The 25,462-nt window shown below is 51.6% G+C and overlaps 1 protein-coding gene across 7 annotated transcripts in view; it reads left to right on the forward strand.

Moving 5' to 3' along the window:
* Positions 1–18,627, forward strand: part of SYMPK (symplekin scaffold protein) — a 1,117,730-nt gene extending 1,099,103 nt beyond the window's left edge. For all 7 annotated transcript variants that reach the window (XM_085625602.1, XM_085625603.1, XM_085625599.1 and 4 more), the window contains one exon: positions 18,319–18,627. In XM_085625602.1, coding sequence (XP_085481728.1) covers positions 18,319–18,507 — 189 coding nt within the window. In that variant the 3' untranslated portion in view covers positions 18,508–18,627. The remainder of the gene's footprint in view (positions 1–18,318) is intronic.
* The last annotated feature ends 6,835 nt before the right edge of the window (positions 18,628–25,462 follow it).

Genomic DNA, 25,462 nt, shown 5'->3' on the forward strand with positions numbered 1-25,462 from the left:
TGTCAGTCCATCCGGACAAGGTTGCACTCAGGCCCCATCCTTCCTTTTTGCCAAAAGTTGTTACGGCCTTTCACATTGGGCAGTCCATTACCTTGGCCACCTTCTTTCCGCCTCCGCATCCTTCCAGAGAGTAAGAGAGGCTCCACCGTCTGGACCCAAAACGTGTGCTCTCAACCGCACACAGCAGTTCCGGGTGGATGACCAACTCTTTGTTGGCTACGTTGGCACCAAGAAAGGTCGGGCAGTACACAAAAGGACCATCTCCCGCTGTCGTCTTGTGTATCAAAGCCTGTTACTCTTCGGCTAAAAAAGAGCCTCCAGTGGGACTGCGTGCTCATTCCACTAGAGCAACTGCAGCCACTACTGCATTGGGACGTGGTTTCCCCCTGCAAGACATCTGTCAGGCAGCCACGTGGGCCTCGCTACACACGTTTACTAAGCATTACTGCCTGGACTGCCAAGTCCGGAGAGATGGCTTCTTTGGCCGTTCTGTTCGCCGGGACTTCCTGGTGTGATCTTGGTTCGCAGACCCACCACCGGAGTTAGTATTGGTGGGGTACGTATTCTAAGGTGAGGAATCTATCACTATGTGTTTCTTTCAGATGAACAAGTTACTTACCTTCGGTAACGATATATCTGTAAGAGACATTACTTAGTGATAAATTCTTTACCGCCCCACCCATACTCCCCGTTCTGCGGACTGATTTCTAGGGTTAATGTTGGACAGGCCACATGAAGGGCTTGCTCCCTCCCCGCATGACAAGGCCCAAGCCCCGGACTCCCAGGTGCTACCCACAAGGGCAACCCGCACCCCGTCTCCCGACGGAACTCCTGCCCCCGGACATCCATGTATCATGGGGCCGAACCACTACCGGCTCCCCCGGCCGGATCGGCCGCCATCTTGGACACTGCGCCACGAGGCCGCGTGGCCTCAGCTCGACCCTAACCCTGGGCCTGGCCCGGCCCCGACATCCCGGCACCACCATCCACCCAGGAGGTGAACGGACCACTTGGCAGGTCAATGGGAGAAAGAAGTGTCGATGGCTCTCCCCCGCCAGGTGCCGATCGCCCTCCAGCTCCCCCGGGCGCTGGCTCCACCCCCTGCTGGGTGTCTGGACTCCCTCATCCCGGACCCCCCCCCCCCCCCCCCCGACCTCCCAGTGCGAGGGTCCGGACATCAAAGGGCGCCAGACCTATAACTAGGGCAGCTCCAGAGCAGGAAGGCAGTTGTATCCTGGAGTCGAGAGACACCGAGAAGAACTCAGCCTTGACGGACTACTGGCGCTGCCGTAGCCCTGCCTTGTGAACTATCGTCCTGCCTGCTGGCGCTGCCGCGGCCTTCTGCATCATCCATCCTCGTCGGGACCTGCTGGCGCTGCCGCGGACCGTTGTAACGACCACCTTCATCGGGACCTGCTGGCGCTGCCGCGGACCGTGTAACGACAACCTTCACCGGGACCTGCTGGCGCTGCCGCGGACCGTGTAACGACCACCTTCACCGGGACCTGCTGGCGCTGCCGCGGCCCGTCCAAGCTAGAACACCGAGCTCGAGGATTGTGAGCCACCCACCATACCATCTCCGCTACCAGATTGGTGACCAGACTGTCCCGCTACCCCCTTTTCCCAAACCAAGAGACTAGAACCGAGGGGACCCCTGAGTCCAGACCTCCTTGTACCATTTCATCGTACCTCAAGAAATCGCCTATAAAGAACGTTAAATCCTATCCTTGTGTGGTGTGTATCTGTGGGGGGGGAAGTTACTCATCTGTACGATCGCTGGAGACGGCTCTCCCCGGAGACCTCTCCCCTTGTCCTCGGCCGACCCTCCCGGTCCGTCTAACAGTTAAGGTCATCCCTTTCAGGGCCCTAGTTTCAATGCACCAGTGGTCAGTATCTTGCATGGCTCTGCGTTCCTCCCGCTGAAAGTCGTGTACAAAACTGACGTCAGCTCCCATGGGCGGCCCCTAAGTAGTGCCCGCGACGTCATCTCGGCGACCACGACGCCAACGACGGACGTGGAGCCGCCAGACGCCACCTACCAACGCGCATGGATACTGCTGACACCTGGTACGGAATGTATCACTATTAATGTGTCTTACAGATATATCGTTACCGAAGGTTCAGTAACTTGTTCATTAAGGGTAAAAAATAATTGTATATCTGAAAGAGACTATTAGTTATAGATTCCTTCCCTTAGAATTACGCCCAGGCGTCAGACTGGATCCGGAGAATGTTTTTTCTCAGCAGTACCCCTGCGCGTCGGTAGGTGGCGTCGGTCGATTCCTCGTTCTTCGTCAGCTTCATGATCGCCGGAATGATATTGCAGTATCTACTTAGACTCCCCCCTGCGCGCTGACGTCAGTTCCTTCTTTCTCCACACCAGCCAGTGCAGGTCAGTAGAGAGCGGTACCCTTAGTCACTTTTTGACTAAAACTTATTTGACTTTTGTCAAGATCTTTTTCAAGTCGTTCGACTCCTGGTGCATGGAAGATGTTTCATCGTCGGACCGGCTTCAAGCCTTGTGACTCCTGTCACAATCTGATGTCTGTCACGGATCCGCACCTCTTGTGCCTCGGGTGTATGGAGCGCGACCTGACCCAAAGTCGTGCTCCGACTGTTGGGCCATGAACCCGGAGTCTTTGCAGGAGTGGTCCCAAAAACTTCTAGAGGCCCGGCAGTCGGCTCCCTGCCGCTCGAGGTCCCGGTCAAGAGGAAGGTTGCAGGACCAGTCGCAGAGCCACCACCATCATTCCTCATCAAAGTTTTCATCATTAGGTAAGTCAATGCACAAGAAGAAGTCGAAGAAGCATAGTCACTCTTTGCCTTCTCCCCATCCATCGACCGACGGGACATGGAGGGTTGTTGTCCTCTGGCTCCACCCTTGGAGCCTGCTGGGACGGCACCTCCCTTCCCGGTAGTCGGAGCGTCACCTGCTCAACTTCGTGCCTTTTGCAAAGCCCTCCATTCCATCTTTGTGCAGGTCGACTCCGCCAGCGCACCTTTGGGCCCCGCTGACTTGGCTGGGGGCTCTAGGCCTTCGATGCCGGTGGCTCCGGCCTCGGCGCCGAAGGGCCCCCACGGATCTAGTCCTGGATCCGGATCGGTGACGGTCAACCTCACGGTACCTTCCCCGGCGCCGATTGCTCGGACTACGCCTCCGCCACCTCCGACGCCGGTTTCGTCCCCGGCCTCCCCTTCAACTTTGACACGGAGCCGGACTGGCATTGTACCGGCGCCAGAGGGTACTTTTGTACCACTGTTCTTCCTGGTGTTCCTTATCGCCCTAAGTGACGGCCAGAGGAGGGTGAGGAGGACTGGGAGGGGTCTGTGGACCCTCTGGCAGACCAGCTTGAAGAGCCGGACTGGAGAGAGGAGTTGGGTGATGCCAGTGGTCTGGATACTTCGCCAGACCTTGGTATGCTTTCTCCCCCTACCGTGGCTACGGAGGAGGGAGATTCCTACGCTGGGATGTTGCATAGGGCGGCTGATGCCTTGGGCCTTGAGCTTCCTACTGTGGCAGTCAGGACTAACCTCCTGACTGAGGTCCTTCAGCCGGAAGCAGCCTCTTCGGAGCCCTTGCTGTCTTTCAATGAGGGCCCTCACTGACGTCCTTCTGGGCTCCTGGTCCAAGCCCAGCACAGGGGCTCCTGTGGATAGAGTAACCGCCCGTCACCGGGTGATCCACTTTTCCTCTCCCAACACCCTACCCCCAGAGCTTGGTGGACCAAGCCTCATCTTCAAAAGAAAGCTCTTTCCCTACAGCTCCTCAAGATAGAGAATCCAAGAAGCTGGACCATCTTGGGAAGATGTTTTCTTCTGCCAGCTTAGTACTGCGGTCGGTGAACACTGCATGTCTCTTGGGCCGTTACACACATTCAGTGTGGGACACTGTTGCGCAATTCCCATTCCACAGTGCCTGGAGGAGGCCCGGGTCGTGCTCGCCTGTGCTGTTGCTGAGGGTCAAGACGTAGCAAAGTTCACCATCTGGTGTGGACTGGATACTGCCGACTCGCTAGGTTGAACGATTTCCATGTCAGTAGCCCTGAGACGCTATGCCCGGCTGAGAACCTCTGGCTTCTCTGGGGATGTCCAATCTACCCTTTTGGACTTGCCCTTTGATGGCCGCCAAGCGCTTCAAGGACTCTAGAGCTCCGGCCAGGTCCTTGGGCCTTGCAGTGACTTCTCGCCCCATGCAGTCTTCCTTTTGCCTCTTCCATGGCCACGGAAGGGGGGCCCACCACGTTCCACCCAGGGACGCACAAGCTACCCAGCCTCTGTGCGGCCGGGGACGTGGGACCCAGCGCCACAGGACGGGCCAGTCCATCAATGCCCCCCCCTGCATCTGCTTCCAAACATTCCTAGTCCGACCTTTCAGGGCCACCAGTTGCCAGTGGGCGGCAGAATCTGCCATCACCTCCCCCACTGGCACATCATGTTGGACAGGTGTGTTTTGCAGATAGTGCGAAGGGGCTACTCCCTCCCTTTCGAGACTACCCCTCCCTCCATGCCACCAACACTCCATCGCATGTTGGAGGATCACTTGGCCCTTCTCCGTCAGTAAGTTATGGCTCTCTTGGCCAAGGAAGCTATTGAGCAAGTCCTGTGCCAGAAGTAGGTTGTGGTGGTTATTCCCACTACTTACTGTTACCCGAGAAGGACAAAGGCCTGCGTCCTATCTTGGATCTTAGGGACGTCAACCACTTCCTCTGGAAGGAGAAGTACAAAATAATTACATTAACTCAGGTCCTGTCTGCCCTTGACCCTGGAGAGTGGATGGTAGTGTTGGACTTGCAGGATGCTTATTTCCACATCCCCGTCCTGCCAGTCCACAGGCATTACGTATGGTTCACGGTAGGCCACGAGCATTTTCAGTTTACCGTGGTCCCCTTTGGCCTTACCAGCGCCCCTCCAGTGTTCACAAAAGTGATGGCGGTGGTCGCAGCTCATCTGTGCAGATCAGGGGTTCCAGTCTTCCCCTATTTCGACGACTTGCTGTAAAAGGCAAGCTCGCCCTGGGCTCTCGTCTCCCACCTCCAGACTACGGCGGACCTCCTGCACTCACTGGGGTTCACTATCAAAGTGCAGTCACACCTGATTCCCTCTCAGAAGCTTATTTTCATCGGAGCAGTTCTGAGTACAGCGCAGTTTGCGGGCTTATCCTCTCGAGCAGCGAGTCCGGGATATTCGGGCTATGATACCAATGTTTCAGCCTCCATCCCGGATTTCAGTGAGAATGACCCTGAGGCTGCTGGGCCTCATGGCCTCCTGCATCCTGCTGGTGGATCATGCCTGGTGGCATATGCGGGCTATGCAGTGGGACCTGAAGTTCCAGTGGGCGCAGCTTTAGGGGAATCTTTATGATTGCGTCCAGATCTCGGAGGGCACTGCACACCAATTGCAGTGGTGGCTAATGGACCAGGATTGGATCAACGGAAGATCCCACTCCCTTCCCCAACCAGAGTGCACAGTGGTGACAGATAAGGCGGCCACATGGGAGAGGCAGAGATCAGAGGCCTCTGGTCTCCGTGGGAGTCTGGGCTCCACATGAACCTTCTGGAGCTCAGGGCGATTCATCTTGCACTGAAGGCATTCCTTCCTTCTGTCGGAGGAAGGGTAGTGCAGGTGTTCACAGACAACACCACTGCCATGTGGTACTGCAACAAACAGGGCGGGGCGGGGTCGTGGACCCTATGTCAAGAGGCTTTTCACCTTTGGACGTGGCTGGAACATCAGGGCATGTGACTGGTGGTTCAACACCTGGCAGGTTCTCTGAAGGCCAGGTCCAGAGTAATTTGAGTGAATCTAAAAATGTAGTCTATTCCTCCGGTATATCAGGGATGGTAAAGGAGTATAGTGTAGAATAGATATTAGTGAAACATTCTAGTATCTTCTGCGGATCTCTGACGAGATTGGAGTCCTCATCCAGTATTTCTGTAATGTATGATGCTTTTCGAGATGGTGGGAAGATAGTGGCTAAGGTTTGCCCGGTCGATCTACCTCCCCATACCTTCTGGCTGTGACGTTATTTCCCTAAAAAATGTGATTCCCGCCAAGCTTTGATCTCAAACGCTGATATTTTCTACCCGAGTGTCGCAAGGTGTGCCTGTTCGTTGGTGCTTCCCGTAGCGTGCAGTGAGAAGATACTGAACCTTCATTAAGGGTGAAGTAGTTCACTATGTCTTTACGCATTTCCTTTCTAAAGGCAGCATCTAATAGGGCATGAGATGGAAGTCGCCCTCTGAATTGCCGTTGTGGTGTCGACAGGATCATCATGCGGAGTAAGTTGGGTACATGGTCGGACAGTGTCCTCGGTAGGTGTCTCGTGTTTGTTGTCCATGTTGCTACATCCTTAGATACTAGCCAAAAATCTAATCTGAACCAGGCATTATATTGTGTAGAGATGCAGGTTCCCTCTCTGTGTCCCAGGTGCCATTGTCTCCACATATCTATCAGTGCATTTCCATACATTGAGTTTAAAGTCGCCCCTGCTTTAAGGTGAAGCCTCCATGAAGAGCCTAATCTATCTAGAGCCTTGTCCAGTATGGAATTGAAGTCTCCGCACCATACTATGAAGTCGCAGTTTAATGACATGATTTTAGCTCAAATGTTACTGAAAAACTCTGAGTCATCTGTATTGGGACCATAGATCGCTGCCATAGTAATCAAGGTAGTCCCCAGTGTTCCCCTCAACATCACAAACCTGCCATCGGGTTTATCAGCGAGTGTTGTGTATAGTCCAGCTGAGTCCTCTGCGTATGAGTAAAGCCACTCTTCTGGTGTAGTTAGAGTAAGCTGATTGGTAAACATCCCCCCTACGTTTATGACGTAATTTATTAGATGAATTACATTTAAGGTGCAAATCTTGGAGAAAGCATATATCGATATTATGTTGAGTCAGAAATGTGTGAATGAGGCGTGTTTTTCTATGATCCTTTAGGCCCCGGATGTTCCAGGTTAGGAAATTGTAGGAAGTCATTTAGAACTGCAATATGTATTATATGTGTATGTTCGGGCCTGGCCGGTTCAGCTGCCTGTTATCTCCTAGTGCCGCTGTGCTAGTAGAATTAAATTGTGAATAGTATGAGTGGCCTGTCTTGTGGAGCTTCCCAGTATTTTTACATCCGAGTAGGTATTTAATCGCGTTGTTCCCTCCTCTCCTCCCAACCAAAACTAAACTATCTACCCCAACCCAACCTCCCCCCCCCCCCCCACCAACCACCCACTTAGGTTGTATATAATGACCCTCCCCTCCTCTCGTAACCATAACAGTGCCCCGGAACAGAAGTAAGAAACGGGGAGCTCTCCCAGGGGGCATTAAGTCACCGGCGAAGATCCCTGCCTGGTGGCGAGGTGGCCGAGTTGTCAGGCAAAAAGCTAAGGAGCAAAATCGAACTTGATTCCCACAGGTAGATCCAGTGTTAGCAACACTCTGATCGGGCAGGTGGTGCACATCTCATCTGTGTTGGTCAATGTCTGTGCCTCTGCCACATTGTGTCCATTAGATTAGCTCACATTGTACGGTATCCATATGCTGGAATGTCACTGAGCCCAGCACCCATGTGGGCATGCTGTGAAGATTCAGGGGAGCGTTTTATGACACCAATGTGCTTTGAATATTTCAGGGCCAATTTAACATCAGTGAATGTGACCATCGTATGTGATCTTGAGCTTGGCCCGATATAGGAGGGCGTATGGAACCCCTGCCTGTTGTTAAATATGCTTGACTGGACCCAAGTCTCAACGGGCTGCCTGTATGGAAGGTGTGAAATCCGGGTAGAATGAAATGTTGTTTTCCTGATGGTTTGTACTTCCTCTCTCCCTGGCCAGACGGAGGATTGTGTCGCAATTCCGATAGTTGAGCAGGCAGGTCGGTATTGGCCTAGGTGTGGCACCCACAGGAGGTCTGGGGCCTAATGAACGGTGCGCGCGTTCAACAATGAAAACTGTTGAGCGGTAGAGATCGAAAAGCTTGCACAGCAGAGACTAGACATATGTTTCCATTTTGGGGATAGCTGTGGTTTCTGGTATCCCCATGATGCGAACATTTTTTCCCTGAAAACGAGCCTCCGAATCTTAATTTTTGGCTTTTATTACATTCAGGACTTTTTCCATTTGCAACAGATGCTCTTTGGATTCTACCTGGTAATCTTGAGCGTCGGAGGCGCCGTTTTCAGGTTGGTTTAGGCGTGCTTCATGGGTGTACACTTGTTGTTTTACCTGATCCAGCTGGGGAGTGAGTATATCTAGTTTAGAGTCAATTGTTTTGAGGATGATTTTGGCCTCTAGTTGGATGGCTCGTAGGTAGTTGTCTTGTCTTTCAGGGAGCCCCCCAGCGCCAACCTCTGTCGGATTCTGCCCCCACATCTGTCAGCTGTCTGTCTCTTATTTTTGAAGGTGAGCTTAGTTTGCTTTAGATCGTTTTTCCCCATATTTCTGCCATGTTGTGTTGCAGTGGCTTTCTGCCTGAGTTTTGCTTTGGCTGTGCTGAGGTTTGTGGGCCAGCTGCGCCGTTATATCCCGTAGATCATCCTGCCCGGCGGTTTCTACCTATTAGGTCACGGCCGTGCGATGGGTGAGTGTTGTTCAGCTATCCGCTGTAGATTATAGTGCCTCGATGTCTGCAGTTTGTGCTACGCAGTCTCTTCCCCCCCAGCAGAGTAGGGTCTAAGGAACAGCTTGTGTTCCCTATGGGGGGGTGGGGGGGCTAGGCAATACGCTCTGGCCTTCTTTCTGGCTTCTAGGTAGGGCCGTTTTGGGTAACAGTAATATCGAGGGCCAGCTCAGTGATGGCCAACAGCAAGCGGGCTATAGCAGCACACGACAGGGTGCAGATGCCTAAGGTACGGCGCCACCAGGGGAGGTCTCACCTCGCGTCCACCGATGCAATCACTGGTGCATGTTCGGCCTATCTCCGCCAGCTGCGGCTCCCGCATCGACATTTCGGGCCTACTGGATTCTCTTCAGGTCCAAACCGGGGCACAGGTACCAGCTCTGCGTTTTCTCCAAATCTCCTGCTTCCAGCTCCCCCCTCCTTGGGAGGCCTGCACCTTGCAGCAGGCCCGATCAGGAAGGGCCTTCAGGCGCAACCGCAGCACAGACGCCAGGCCGGAGACCACATGCTGATCCCGACGGTCATTGACCGCCTCAGGACAGAGGCTGAGTTCTTGACATTTTTGGCCTTCACCATCAAAGAGCCCGAGTCCCATCTGATCCCCACTCAAAGGCTTCGACTCATTTGGCAGTTCTGGAAACAGGCATACAAGGCCTTCACTCCAACTCAACAAGTTCAGGTCATGCAGGATATGATCCAGATGGTTTAGGCTCAGTCCTAGGTCCCTGTGAGGATGGCTCTAAGGCTTCTGGGCTTTTGGCCTTGTGCATCATCCTTGTCAATAATGCAAGGTGTGACATGCAAGCCCTGCAACGGAACCTCAAATCCCAGTGGACTCTGCATCAGGGTTGCCTCTTTAACTCCATTCGTCTTTCTAGAGAGAGAGCACATGATCTACTGTGCTGGCTGGTGTCTGACTCATGGCAGGCTGCTCTCCCTTCCCAACTCCGAGCTCTTAATTTATGAAAACATGTTGCTGCCGGATTGGGGTAGTCACCTAGGGTAGGTGGATATCAGAGGCCTCTGCTCCACATCAAACAGCTGGTGATTTAGGTGATCCGCTTGGCTGTCTAAGCCTTTCTGACATCCATCAAAAGAAAGCAAGAGCATGTTCTCACAGACAACACTACGCCATGTGTTACTCGAAAGAGGATGATCTGGTAAACTGTCAGCTCTTCATCAGCTTCGCAGAAACAAAGAAGGGCAGGGCGGTGTAAAAGAGGTGCCTGTCAAGGTGGACAGTCAACTACACACTGACCAAAAAGCAACACCTCAAAGGCCTGAAAGCCTTTTCCTCCAGACCTCAGACTGCTACAATGGGTTTGGCGCAATTAGTGCCTGTTCCTGATATTTCCCAGACTTAGACGTGTGTATCTGATAGAGACTTCTAGCTGCAGATTTCTTTCCTTTTAATTTCCCAGGCATCCGACTGGATGCTGAAACTTTTGCTTGAGCAGTACCCCTGCACGCCGTCGGGTGGCTTCATTCAGTTCCACTCGCTGGCGATGTTGGCGCCAGAAATGACGCCGTGGTCACCTATATAGGCGCCACCAAGGTGCGCGGACGTCAGTTTTTATTTCCATGCCAGTTAGCGCTGATCCAGAGAAGAGCTACCCCTCTGTCTCTTTTTTTACAGACTTTTTCCGGCATTTTCTCAAGTATTTTTTCTTGTGTTGAGAATGTCATGTAGGAAGGTAGGGTTTAAGCCGTGTGGCGCCTCTCACCGTACAGTGTCAGTGACCGACCCACAACTTGTGTGGTTATGGTGTCTCGAGCCTGGCCACGACTCAGTCGAGTTCGGACTGCCAGGCCATGGCGCCAAAATCTCTGAGCGAGCGGTCCCTAAAGCTGTTTAACGCCCAGCAGTCAACACCGTCTAGTGCGATTCCAACGAGGTCTTGGTCCCGATCGAAAGGAAGCTAGTGGGACCGCTCCAGGAGCGCCAAGTCCTTTTCATCGCACTCAAGGTCCTCGGGACACTTGCAAGTGGCACAAGAAGATGTCTAAACAGACTTCGACTTCACCTCAGCCGTCGAGAAGTGATGAGACTAGTGGGGAACATCAATGTTCCATGCACGGTTCTGCGGAGCCATTGACAGGTCCGATTCGGCGCCTCCCCTGTTTCCTGGAGCCAAAGCAACCCGCACTCAAATAATAGTTTTACGAGGCCATGCACTGAGTATTTGAGCGGGTGACCCCTCCGGAGCACCTTAGGTCCCCGTAGGGATATTGGAGGCCCCATGAGGTTCTGTGCCAATGGCTTCAGCTTCTGCTCCGGTGGGGTCTCATGGATCCGGATCCGCAGTGTTCGTGCCAAGGCTACCTTCTCCGGGGCCAGTACCAATGTCTATGCTTCTGGCACGGCATCAACCCCATTCTCGTCCCTGACAACTTCGGTTGATGCCACATCCAGCTCTGACAGAACTCATTGGCTCTAGGTCATTGCCTGACACTGGTTTGCTCTCTCCACCTACTGTGGCTACGGAGAAGGGAGCATCTTGTTCAATGGTGGTTAAGAGGGCAGCAGAGGTCCTAGACCTGGAACTTCCCTCTGTGGCGGTCAACACTAACCTCTTGACCTAAGTCCTTCAGCGGGCTTCCTCATCCGAATCCCTATTGCCCTTTAATGAAGCACTGACTGATGTACTTCTAGGAACTTCATCCAAGCTTAGCACAAGCGAAGGGACTCCTATGGACAAGGTGTCGGTCGGTAACCGATGTGGCGCGGTGGCAGGTGCCACATGGCTTAAACCCTACCTTCCTGCAATGAGTGACTAAGTGTGGGACACCTATATTTATTTCACATTCAGTGTGCATATAGTCTGTCTCTTTGTCTCTGTGCCCATATCTGTAATTTAGCTTGGATGCAGAGTCAAACCGTGTTTTCTCATTTCCATGCCCTCCTGCAAGTGAGGGAATGCCCCCTTGTGATCGTACAGGCAAAATCCGTATTATCGAAGGGGTCATCTGCAACACTTTCTATAATGCTAAAGTGCCCCAGGCCATGTAAGGAAAGTAGTTTCTAGTAGGCTCATTTATCAGCATTTAACTTACTTTCTAGAATGACAACCCAGTCATGCACTGAATGCAAAGAATAAAAGGGTAGCCAAAATATCAGCTTAGAAAAAACTTTATTCATATTAATGAATCAATATAGTGCTCAAAAAGTCATCACAAATTGGCAAAATGTGTACCCTGGCTGAAAATGCTATTCTTTTATTTTCTGCTCCTGTCACGATAAGTATTTTAGTTTTAAAAAGCTTTAAGCCTGGATTTTATTATGATGTGATAGTAGGTTGTTCAGGGCTAGCTTCTAATTTACGGAAGCTGTAAAAGGTATTTGTTTTTCTGTGGTTTAGCTCTTTGATGGTTAGCTTTTTTTTATCATTGAGGTAGGTATTTTATTCTGAGTGCCTGTATTCTATTTTGCCAATATGTGATAGTTTCAAAATGTTTGTTTGCCAAGGGTTTTTTTCCCCCGCAAGTGCATGCTGGTTTGGGGCAAACATTGTCTGACAATTGGCTGCCATTTTGCCCACTGTTGGTGTGTGGCTTGGACACTGAATTAATTTTACTTAAATTACGAACGGGCTAGAGGGACGGTCTAAAATGATCTTTAAGGCCGTGTTTGAACAGACTCTTTAATATTTTGAGTCCTTTGGCCCGGGTGTTAGACACAGGAAAGGTAGCGTCTGTTAAAGGTGCAGAAGTGAATGTTAAACTGTTAAGAGGGTGGAGCCAAAGGCAATCTATACGCATGCTGCTGCTTCCTTGCAGGCATTGTATCATGAGTCATTGCATCGCAGATACGTTTTACTACCTTTTCTTCTCAGTCTTTTAAACAGTAGGCAAGTTAATTTCATGAAAATAAATGCACCTAACCTAAACAATATATATATTTTTGATAGTCTTCTAGATGCAGTTTTCTCACCTATTGAAATATTTCCCAGGTATCAGACTGGATCCGGAAACTTTAAAACAATGGTTCTGCGTGCCGAACGGTGGCGCCTTGAAACTCTGCACTGGCACCATTCCAATCTGGAAATGATGTGCGAGGCTTATGTAGGAGCCACTCCCACTCACTAACATCAGTTCTTTTCATTATGCGTCTCCCGACATGGATCCTGAGCTTTTCTCGTCTCTCAAAGACCACCTTTTTTTTATTTTTTTTCCAAAATTACAACAGTATGCAAGTGATGTCTCCCCCGAAGACAGGTTTTAAACCCTGTAAAGACTGTTGCAAGAAGATGTGTGTGACAGATCCACACCACGTTTGAGTGTGCTGACTGGGGCCAGGCCACGACTCCAAGACCTGCATAAACTACTTAATGATGAACCAGAAGGTGATCAGGGAGCGTGGGTCATACTTTTTCACCAAGCTCAAGGCGCAGCCCCAGGAATGCTCCAAGTTGAAGGCTCATTTGCGCTTCCACAGTCAACGGACCCGCTCTAGAGGCCGGACTTCGTCACACCCCAGTCCGCCAGTAAGCAAAAAAAAAAACAAAGAAGTCGAAAAAGGGTTTACATTCTTCACGATTTTCACGCTCACCTGACAAAGAATGTGGGCAGTGGCAACAGGTCCATTCCTGAAGTAAGACTTCTTCCACGGCTGGTTCCAGCACAATCCAAGATTACGGAGCCTTCAGCCACACAACGCCAGATTGAGAAGTTCGATACATCTCTGGCTGGTTCTTATCCATACTGACTACCTCTAGTGTGACTCCTGGCCCTACAGAGATCAGAGGCCTTCCTCCTGGGCTACTACTGGCAAATTCACTCTTGGCGCCATTTAGACCCTTTAGGCTACTTCTGCCTTCGTCTCCAGCACTGTTGCTGCCCCCGGGACCAACGGCCACACTTTTCAACCGACTTCACACCTGAAACTTGCCAAGGTTTCTGTACTTGCTTTAACACAAAGCAGATAACATTCCCTATTGTAAGACATTGCCTCTTTTTGTATGGTCTCCCCCAAGTTTTTCAACTGATGCTGCTGGTTTTTTGACTCTGAGTGCACTGAGGCCTGCTGATCAAACCTCAGTGCCCTAACCCTAAAGTGTATGTTGAATTGCCTGTACCCATTTGGAAATGGCTAACTTACCTATAAGTCCCTGGTATATCATACCATGGTATCCCTGGGCTTGCAGCGCTTTTTGCAGCACCCTGGAGGTCCCATGAGTAAAACAAGACCCTCACTCTGTAGAAGAGCAGTCATACACTGCTACCCTGACTTTGCCAATAAAAGCAATGGCAAAACCACTACTTCCCCAGTAGATCTGTGTAATTCACCCATCTGGCAGGCCTACTAAGTCCTAAGGCAGGTGCAACACAGGATACGGGCAGGACATGTAGTTTGCATGTCCTGACAGTAAACATGCGAAAACACAGTTTTTACTGTGGAAAGACTTGGTCGCCCAATTGCTGAGTACACCCTTTCATGCTGACCCCACACCTGTGCTAACTCTTGAACTGTGTGAACAAAGTGGGCACTCAAAGGTATCAAACAACTTGTTACATTAAGCCCGACGTGCATCGCAAGTCAGAATTTGTTACTTGTGGAAGTTTACAACTTTTACAAAACTGCCAACTTGTTGCTTTTAAAAACTCCTGTACCTTCCCGGGCACACATGGAGCCTGTTCCACGAGACCGCTCTCTGCCCTCCTGGAGAGACGTGCCAATGACTGTTATTAAGGAGAACAATGGGGGATTGCATGCCAGGGAGGTGTTACCTCCCTCCTGCAGGCCGCCACTTAGGTGTTGGACCCAAAAGGCAGGCTTGAAAATGGAAGAGCCTTTGAAGACCCGATGTGTCACACCATTGTTTAGGCAGATAGTCAGGCACGGGGAGCAGAGAAGGGAAACCAGTTGCCAAACCAGTTTCCCCGAGGGCGTTTAGTCCTGAGGTAGCCACGCTCCAAGGGTGGGCTGGGGAGGTCTGAACAAAAGGGGTCTTGCCATCTTGGAAGTGGGCAGAAGAGTGTAGGATAGCCAGATGCCACACTCCGCAGGAAGTGGTCACCATGTGAGAGGGAACCTGGTAGCCCATTGGCTACCAAATGCATTCTGCCCTGAAAGCATTTTCTAGGCATAAAAGAGGCACCCCTGGTACCCAGAACTCAGATCTCGACCAACTTGGAAGAAGGACCAAACGAAGACTGCCCTGCTGTACTGAATGACCAGCAAGGAGACAGCACCTGTTTCACCAGGTGGCTAGCGAAGAGAGGGACTGTGCCTGCTATGTCCTGCTCAAGGGTAAGCTGCCTCTGGAATCCAGTCAAGCAAAGAGAACTGCAAGGCCCAGCCGACTAGCCTTCTGTTTGCAACACAGGGAAAAAAAAGCTGACAAAGCCTGCTTGGGCAAGCTGGTAGCCCAAAGTCTTTAAGTCGCTACCACTGCTGCTGTGCAGCACCAAGGTCCAAGGCCCAACGCACAGAATTGCACCAGAGTTCGCTGAACCCAAGAGTGCTGTCAGACAGTTGCTGGGACCCTCAGAAAGCAAGTTATCAACCCAGGAAGGATTGGACCGTGACCGTGACACAGGACTACTGGTAGACTGGACTTTGGCCAGACCGGAGAGGGCTTTGTGGGACATAGACCCAAGTGTCAAATTCGTTGATGTTGCCAGGGCCTGTTCACGGTTGAGTGAAATTGCTTTGATTTATTATTGCATATCAAATTAATGTCTCAGGAAACCTCAGTTGTATCTTTTTCGTTTTAGTGTCTAAATTCTTATAAAAAATACTCCTATATATTTTTATAAATTGGTGTTAGACTTCTTGAGTGGCATGACAATTTCTTCAATTGTTTTGGTGCCATTGAAATGCTTTACACTATTTTGTCTTTGTAATCCTTGGTGCTCAGTGCCACAACTGCCCAGAGTTGAGCTGAGGGTATGACAAACGAAATCTAAGGGTACTAAATGGGTTGGTAAGTGTATTGCACAGTGAAGTTCCACAACCACACAATATTATCCACCCCATTTCCTCACATACTCCCTTTTCAGAATTGACTCCCATAACGTCTGTCCAGGGTGATGAGTTGCTCAGCCATATCCTGATGACAATTGGTATGAGGACTTTCAGGAGGCTATTGGGCTTGATAATTCCCCAGAAACCTCCATTTTCTCTCCTTTTTGCCCAGCTGCTGAAGAATCTGCTCCCATCACGGTCATGTGTAGGGCGACCTAAGTACTTGACCTCCCACCAACGAGTTGAAAACAAACTTCCTGATTGAAGTCCTGCAGTCTGGCCAGACTGCTTCTGAGCCTCTTCTCCCTTTTAATGTTGCCTTGATGGATACCCTCATAGAGGCTTGGGCTAAGTTTTTTATCAGCCCTCCGGTTAACTGACAAATTGCCAGGTGCCACCGTCCTGCTCCAGGTGGCCTGGCCTACTTGTCTCCGCGCCCTTCTCCAGAGAGCCTTGTGTTGCAACTTCTCCTAGCTGGACCAATACCAACAAATTCCCTAATACTCCCCCTGACAGGGAGTAAAAGAGAGTAGAGACATTTTAAAAGCACCTCTTCTCAACCGGTTTGGCCCTGTGTTCAATTAACACCTCCTGTTTGTTGGGCCGTTACTCTAATGCACTCTGGGACTCAGTGGCACAAGTTCTCTCTGGGGTTCCGGAAGGCCTTTGCCCTGTTCTTTCTCAGGCCTTTCAGGATGATCATGACGGAGCCAAGTTTGTGATTCGTTGTGACTTGGACGCCACCGATTCCGTTGGACGGGCCATTGGCACCAGTGTTGCCGTGCATGGCTATGATCTACTGGGTTCTTGTGGGACAACCGGTCCTCCCTGATGTACAAGCCGTTCGATGGGACTCGCTTGTTCGGGGAATAGGCTGACTCGGCCCTTGAACATTTCTAAGACAGTAGAGCTTCCACTTGCTCTCTGGGCCTTTCTACCCTTACCGCCAGCCTATCCCACCCCTGCAAGGGAACCCAGCAGTTTCTCGGGACAGGCCATGGTGCCCACCTCCCTGCAGCCAAGGTCAGCATGCCGCTCAATCAGATGCCCACGGCATCCCCACCTTATAAACCTCTTACCAGGTCACAGTCCCCCAGCTGGAGGCAGAATCCACCGATTTTCTGGGGTGGCAAGCGATTTACATTGAACAGGTGGGTCCTCCAAATTGTTCGCAAAGTTTACACTTCACCCTTTATATCATCCCGGCTGCACCTTCCACAGTCTACCCAGTGACTGACAGATGACCATCACTACATTTTGTGGCAGAAAAGAACAACTTCTGTCATCTTTGGGGTTTACTTTCAACGTTCCAGAGTCACACCTGACTCATTCCCAGTTGCCCCCCTTCATCTGGGGCACTCTGGAAACGGTTCAGATCCGTTTTGACCTTCCCACTGGGAAAAAGGGGCCAGGACATTCAGGCAGTGAGTCCCGATCTTTTAGCCTTGGTCATGGATTTCAGTGAGGTAGACCCTGAGGCTTCTGGGACTGACGGCCTCCTGCATCCTGCTGGTCTAACAAGGCGGTGGCATATGCAGGCTCTGCAGTTTATCCCCTAAAAAATGCTCAACTTCTACATCGATTGTACCAAACGCCACCGTGTGGACTATCAGTTTTTTTATGGGGTTTGCTGGAGCGAAGAAAGTCCAAACTGAGCAGAAGTGTACCATTTCACTCTGGACTGCGCTCTGCATTAGGATCTGATACACTTTGGCAAAGGAACCGCCATCAGATGGTCTGCGAGCCCATTCCACTGGGGCCAAAGATGCTACCACTGCATTAGCACCCGGACTCCATTTCCTCGACATCTGCCAAGCGGTTGCATGGGCGTCCCTCCATGCGTTCTCTAAGCACTATTTTCTAGACATCTAAGTCTGCCGAGAAGCGTACTTTGCCCGCTTGGTCCTGCAGCACTTTCTGGTTTGTTTGCATCCACAGCCATACTCCATTAGGTACTGATTTGTTATCTATTCGGAAAGTGAGGAATCTGTGGCAAGAAGTATCTATCAGAAAGAACAAGTTAGTTACCTTCAGTAATGCTCTTTCTGGTAGAGACTCCATCTAGCCACAAATTCCTCGCCGATCCTCTTATCCTCCCCGGTCTGTTAGTTTTGTACCCATTATTAAGATACAGAGTTTAGGAATCTGCATACTGTCCACAAATTCACTTTTGGGTCTCCGCTTCTGGGGCAAGAATAGTCTCAAAAGCAAATGAAGTCATCATGTGGGAGTGGAGTCTATATAGGCCCCAAACATCATTTCTAGAGCAGAATGGTGTAAGTGCAGAGCCGCAAAGCTCCACCTTCTGATATGCACAAGCATTGCTGAAAGGTTTCCTGATCTAGTCTGCCACCTAGGGAATATTCAAAAGGTTAAGAATATGCGGCTAGATATTGTCTACCAGAAACAGCATTACTGAAGATAAATAACTTATTCTTTTATAAATATGTGTGTGTGTGTGTGTATTACACAGTAGTGGTCACTACTGTGTAGTTATCGGCCAGACAGTGTTTCCAATTAAAGTTATAAAATAAATAGGCAATGTTCGGGAAACAAGACACAAAGCATATATTGAACAACTGTGTAGTGGACATGTGCATGAGTCTTTCCTCTCACACTATAGCACTGTTTCTGTTGGAGTCAACAGTGAATGTATTTACATGTTGAAAGATGAACAGTGTTTACAAAAATTAGTACAACATGCAGATCTCTACTTTTTCTTTAACGTTTTTCACAACAGGCTTTAAAAGCTGCAGAAGCAATTACGGCCAGTGACTCATCTAAGGATAGCATAAAGGAGACAGAAGCAGCACCAGAAACGATTGAGGAACCCAAAGGAGGTACACTTGCAGTTAAATCGCCTCCAGACAACAAGGCAGCCGAGCCAATGGAAGTAGGAGAAGAAACAGAGAAGAAAGGAGACAGCTAATTAAAACAACATCACAGCATGCTTAAGAAGCCCCAAACGCACATTCTCATGACCAGAAAAGACATTTATTTATGATTTAAAGTGATTTTGTCTTTGAATAAATGGTCCTTGTTTTATTTATGTTTGCATCTTTCTTCAATTGTCTGACGTGATGTTATTTCCATTTTTGTTCCTATGTTATAAATACTGTACACAATTCAGTTATTTGAAAAAATGTATTCTTAAGGTAAACTTGTGAGTACTCAAGAAGTAATTTTTAACAGATATAAAAACATGTCAAACAGTATTAACTCTCTTACATCCTCAACCCTGATGTCCAAACACTGTAGCCTTAACTAATTCCATCTTTACTTTCCCATGCTCATAATACCTTAAATCTCAAATCTAAACCCTTAATCAGTATAGCAGGTCTATTTTCACGCTATCCTTGCCTAAATATATTTTGGAAACACACACTTTGGGAAGTGCTTCTTTTTCGAAGTAATTATTTCTAGAACTGATAATTGAGAGGCTTAGTTATAGAAGTGTTGCTTTCAAACTTTTAAGGCAATATCTCCAGGATGCATATCAACCACATTAATAACTAAAAGCACATTTTTACACACCTTTCAACATTACAGAATATTTTCTCATAATAAGCAAAATACCAATTTATATAAATGTTCAAATGGTAGAGACGAAGCCTTTAACTATTTAGGCAAGTTAGTAACTATTTAAGAAAGTTAGTCTCTCTTTAGTCTTCTTTTTTTTAAATGTTTTATTTTATTTTATTATTTATACATATTTTTCTCTCCACCACACCAACGTGCTTCGTGTAACAATTATTCTTTGGTCAGTTGACTCATGCTCCACATCAGTCAATTATTTAGGTAAACAATGTTTCTACATGCTTGCAATTTATAAAGGACTCAGAGACTCCAATGTCTCCCCTCTTATTGCCAGAATGCGTTGATAAATTTTCTAGACTCTTCTAAAACTTAGTCCAGAATTCGGCTTTCTAGACCCTCGGGCACTAAGGATTTTGTCAAGGTACAAACAAGAGACAGGAAGCCCTTAAGACTTACACCCCGCTCCCTCCCCCCCCCAACCTACTCCGCTATATTTGAGTGAGATATGTGTTCGAGGCATAGATCGCCATCTGGTGTTGGGCTCGGATGTTTGCAGTTGTTTTTCCTCTTGGAAAGTCTTTGGAAGTCACGAGGTCGGTGACTCCTCCTTTGGATCGTATTGCGCATGGGTCCGGGTGGTTCCACCCCCGCGGCTCCGCAGGCGCCGCGCAAGTCCCCATACCCGACGGTCCCTGGGACTGACGCGACGCCGGCGGAGGTCAGTGCCTTCCTCTCGGCCTTGAGGAGCCTGGCCCCGCCGTCGACACCCGCTGGCGTGCCTTCGGGCCCCGCGGACTCGACTGGGCGACCTCGCATGCCGGCGGCTCCGGCGCCGTTAGAGGCTCCGGCCCCGACGCCGCAGGTCCCCGAGGGGCCCGAGCCTGGCCCCCCCGTCGACGCCGGTCGACCTAGTTATGCCTCCTCCGCCGACACCGATACCACCCCCGACGCCGACTCCGGTCGACGTCGATCCCCGGTTCAGCCCCTGTCCGGTCCCGACGCCAATGCGGCGCCGCCCGACGCCGCATCCAACGCTGCTAGAGACACATATTGTCTATCGACCGGCTCCGATCATTCCTCCTGTTTACCAGAAATCGGATGACGGGGGCGACTGGGAGGGGTCTGATGACCCTATGGCCCTTAAGAGCCAACTTGCACAGGACTGGGCAGATGAACTGGGGGAGGCCAGTGGGTTGGATACCTCACCGGACACTGGATTCATCTCTCCTCTGGCTTCGGAGGAGGGTGCAGCTTTTTCTGTGGTGCTGCGCAAGGCGGCCGAAGCCCTTGGGCTTGAGCTGCCTGCCGTGGCTGTGAGGACTAACATCCTCACTGAGGTGCTTCAGTCTGCCGCATGCTCGACTGAGCCTCTGCTGCCATTCAATGAGGCCCTCACTGACGTTCTGCAGGGCACCTGGTCCAAGCCCTCCACAGTCCCTCCTGTGGATAGGAACGTTGCCAGGCGCCACCGCCCTGCTCCGGGCGACCCCAGTTTTCTGTCCCAACAGCCCACCCCGAGAGTCTGGTTATCCAGGCCTCTACCTCCCAATCCTCCTTCCCGTCCGCTCCTCCGGACCGGGATTCCAAGAGACTGGAACAGTTTGGTAAGAAGCTGTTCTCTTCGCTCAGTTTGGGCCTGCGGTCTTTGAACACCGCCTGTCTCTTGGACCGTTATTCCCACTCTCTGTGGGATGCGGTGGAGGACGTGCTGCCACTGTGCCCGGAGGAGGCCCGGGCGCGGCTTTCCTAGGCCCTGGCCGATGGGACAGATTCAGCGTGCCATGCAATCCGGTGTGGACTCGACACTACGGACTCGCTGGGTAGGGCGATTTCTACCACGGTGGCGCTTCGACATCACGCCTGGCTGCGGTCCACGTCTTTTTCAGGGGATGTCCAGAGCACCCTCATGGACATGCCTTTTGATGGCGCTCGCCTTTTTGGTGACAAAGCGGACAGTGCGCTGGCTCGCTTCAAGGACTCCCGGGCTACGGCCACGTCCTTGGGCCTCTCGGGCCCCGCGGCCACAAACTTCCGCTTTTCGCTCCTTTCATGGCCAAGGAAGGGGCTCCTCCTCACGTCCGCCTAGCCACCGGCCGCAGAACCAGCCTGCACGCGGTCGCGGATGTGGTTTCCGCCGAGGCGGTACCGGACGACGACGCGGTCAGTCCACATCCACCCCGGCAGCATCCGCCTCAATGCCTTCCTAGTCCGAGCTTTCAGGCCCATTCCACGCCAGTGGGCGGCAGAGTTCGCAAACACCTGCTCCACTGGCGTTCCATCACGTCGGACAGGTGTGTGCTGCAAATCGTCCGAAGGGGCTACTCCCTCCCCTTCGAGACGACCCCTCCAGCCATGCCACCGCAGCACCACCGTATCTCGGGGGATCATTTGAATCTTCTCCACGAGGAAGTTTCGGCCCTCTTGGCCAAGGGGGCCGTCGAGCGCGTTCCGAGCCCAGAAGTAGGTCGTGGTTGTTATTCCCACTACTTTCTGGTTCCCAAGAAGGGCAAAGGGGGCCGACGCCCTATCTTGGACCTCCGGAACGTCAATGCCTTCCTCCGGAAGGAACGGTTCAAAATGTTGACTTTGGCTCAGGTTCTAGCTGCCCTAGACCCTGGAGACTGGATGGTAGCGTTGGACTTGCAGGACGCATATTTCCACATCCCCGTCCTGCCGGCCCACCGGCATTACCTGCGGTTCACGGTGGGTCAGGTGCACTTTCAGTTCACCGTGCTCCCCTTCGGCCTTACCAGTGCCCCTCGGGTGTTCACGAAAGTGATGGCGGTGGTCGCAGCTCATCTGCGCAGATCAGGGGTTCCAGTCTTCCCCTATCTCGACGACTGGTTGTTGAAGGCGGGCTCGCCCCAGGCAGTCGTCTCCCACCTCCAGACTACGGCGGATCTCCTGCATTTGCTGGGGTTTTCCATCAACGTGCCGAAGTCACACCTGAGCCCCTCTCAGAAGCTCCTCTTCATCGGAGCGGTTCTAGATTCGGTGCAGTTCCGGGTCCATCCCCCGTAGCAGCGGGTCCGGGATATACAGGCCCTGATTCCCATCTTTCGGCCTCAATCCTGGGTTTCGGTCAGGCTAGTGTTGCGGCTTTTGGGGCTGATGGCCTCCTGCATCCTACTAGTGCATCACGCCAGGCGGCGCATGCGGGCTCTGCAGTGGGACCTGAAATTTCAGTGGGCCCAGCATCACGGCAACCTGTCCGACCATGTCTTGATCTCGGAGGGCGCTGCACAGCAGTTGCAGTGGTGGCTCACGGACTGCGATTGGGTCACGGGCAAGAGCCTCTCCCTACCCCTACCGGAGCATGTCGTAGTGACGGATGCGTCCCTCCTGGGATGGGGTGGCCATATGGGAGAGGCGGAGATCAGAGGCCTCTGGTCTCCGGCGGAGTCTCGCCTCCACATCAACTTGTTGGAGCTGAGAGCGATTCGTCTTGCACTGAAAGTCTTCCTTCCCTCTGTCCGGGGAAGTGTCGTGCAGGTGTTCACGGACAACACCACCGCCATGTGGTATTGCAACAAACAGGGCGGGGTGGGGTCGTGGGCCCTTTGTCAGGAGGCTCTGCGCCTCTGGGCGTGGCTGGAACGCCAGGGCGTCACCCTAGTGGTTCAACATCTGGCGGGCTCTCTGAACGCCAGAGCGGACGAACTCAGCCGCCGGTGCATGATGGATCACGAATGGCGTCTGAACTCCGAGGTGGCGCAAGGTCTCTTTCAGCAGTGGGGAGAGCCTTGGTTAGATCTATTCGCCACCGACGAGAACGCGCAATGTCAGCAGTTCTGCGCGTTGGAATTTCCAAGGCGGCACTCGCTCGGCGACACTTTTCATCGCGAGTGGAGTTGCGGTCTGTTGTACGCCTTTCCGCCTATACCACTTCTGCCCAGAGTGCTGAAGAAGATCAAGCGCGACCGGGCCCAAGTCATCTTGGTGGCTCCGGATTGGGCACAAAGGTACTGGTATCCCGAGCTACTCAGTATGTTGACCGATCCTCCGATACGTCTGCCCCTTCGGGAGGATCTTCTGTCGCAGCAGCAGGGGACGGTCCTCCACCCGAACCTGTCCAGCCTCCACCTCCATGCGTGGAGATTGAGCGGCGGCAGTTGATGCCATTTGACTTGCCTCCTGAAGTCTGTGATATCATTCTGGCAGCCAGGCGTCCCTCCACAAAGACGGTATACGCCTGCCGGTGGAACAAATTTGTGGCATGGTGCACAGCAAAGGCTGTGGATCCCCTTTCCGCCCCTCTTTCTGAGGTTCTCCTCTTTCTTCTTTCTTTGGCCCGGAAGGGCTCTGCCCTGGCCACCTTGAAATGTTATCTTGCTGCTCTCGCTGCCTTCTTACGGCTTCCAGATCAGCCCTCTCTTTTCAAGTCCCCTGTAGTGTCACGCTTTCTTAAAGGCATTACTCACACGTTCCCTTCTGTCCCTTTCGTAATGCCTCAGTGGGACTTGAATCTTGTCTTGACATTCCAGATGTGCGCTCCCTTTGAGCCTCTTCACAATTGTCCTCTTCGTCTTCTAACTCTTAAGACTGCTTTCCTGGTAGCCATCACCTCGGCTAGACGGGTGAGTGAGCTCCAGGCTCTATCGTCCAAGCCTCCTTTTCTATCTGTTCATCCGGACAAGGTTGTCCTTCGACCTCGCCCTTCCTTTCTACCGAAAGTGGTGACCCCCTTTCATCTTGGGCAATCTGTCACCTTGCCCACCTTCTTTCCGCATCCTTCCAAAGAGGAAGAGCGGCTCCACCGTCTGGACCCAAAACGTGCGCTCTCCTTTTATTTGGACCGCACTAAACCGTTCCGAGTGGACGACCGGCTTTTCGTTGGCTACGTGGGTGCAAAGAAGGGAAAAGCTGTACACAAACGGACCATCTCCCGTTGGGTCTTTTTGTGTATAAAAATCTGTTATTCCTTGGCAAAAAAGGAACTGCCTGTTGGGCTGCGCGCCCATTCTACTCGGGCTACAGCGGCTACTACTGCTTTGGGACGGGGAGTCCCTTTGCAGGACATCTGTCAGGCGGCAACGTGGGCTTCGCTGCACACGTTTGCCAGGCATTATTGCCTAGACAGCCAAGTCCGGAGGGATGGCTTCTTTGGCCGTGCTGTCCTCCCGGACTTTCTGGTGTGATCTTGGTTCGCAGACCCACCACCGGGGTTGGTATTGCTTGGGTATCTATTCTAAGGTGAGGAATCTAACGAACGTGTTTCTTTCAGATGAACAAGTTACTTACCTTCGGTAACGATGTATCAGTAAGAAACATTTAGTTAGTTAGATTCCTCACCGACCCACCCATCCTCCCCGTTCTGCGAACTGACATCTAGGGTTAAGGCTATCCCTTTCAGGGCCCTTGAATATTTTGGCACCAGTGTCGGTCTCTTGCATGGCTCTGCGTTCCTGGCGCGGAAGGCTATGTACAAGAACTGACGTCAGCGTGCGAGGGTGGCGTCTAAGTACTCCGACGTCATTCCGGCGCACGACGCCGACGACGGACGCGGAGCCGCAGACGACGCCTAGCGATGCGCAAGGGGTATTGCTGACGAAAAATCTTCTGGATCCAGTCTGACGCCTGGGGATATTCTAAGGTGAGGAATCTAAGGTGAGGAATCTAACTAACTAATGTTTCTTACAGATACATCATTACCGAAGGTAAGTAACTTGTTCTTCGATGCAATACCCCTGCACACCGGTAGATTGTGTCAGTCGACTCCACGTGACATCGTCGGTGTAGTGTTCGTCATAACGTCTGTGTCGTCAATATAAGCGCACTGACATCAGTTCTTTTCTTTCGACATCAGCCAGCGCAGATCCGTCAATGAGAGCATACCCCCTGCCATTTTTCGAGAGACCTTTTGTTGACTTCTTTTGGTGTGCTAGGAATTTCTAGCAAGAAGACCTCGGGGTTCAAACTGTGCAGCGCCTGTCACTCCACATTGTCGGTCACGGACCCCCTACTTGGTATGTCCTTGGTCTCTGGAGCATGTCTATGATCCAAAGTCGTGCACCGTTTGCTGGGCCATAACGCCGAAAGCTTTGAGTGAGCGGTCCCTAAAGCTGCTCTTGGCCCGGTGCCTCGGAAGTTGCCCTGTCGATCCCGGTCTCAGTCGAGTGGAAGGTGATCACTGCTCCGGTGGATCGAAGACCTCTTCCTCCAAGTTGTCGCGATCAGGTAAGAGACATCACAAAAAAACACAAGAAGTCAGTGTACTTCGATTCAACCCTCACCCCCCCCCCCAAGTCAGTCGTGCAATGAGACTAAGGAACCTCACCGTTCGAGACCCCAACTTAAGGAGTTTTATGACACCATGTGCATCATATTTGGGGGGCCCGACCCTCAGA

Source organism: Triturus cristatus, chromosome 9 (assembly GCF_964204655.1).
Source record: "Triturus cristatus chromosome 9, aTriCri1.1, whole genome shotgun sequence".
NCBI classification, from domain to species: domain Eukaryota; kingdom Metazoa; phylum Chordata; class Amphibia; order Caudata; family Salamandridae; genus Triturus; species Triturus cristatus.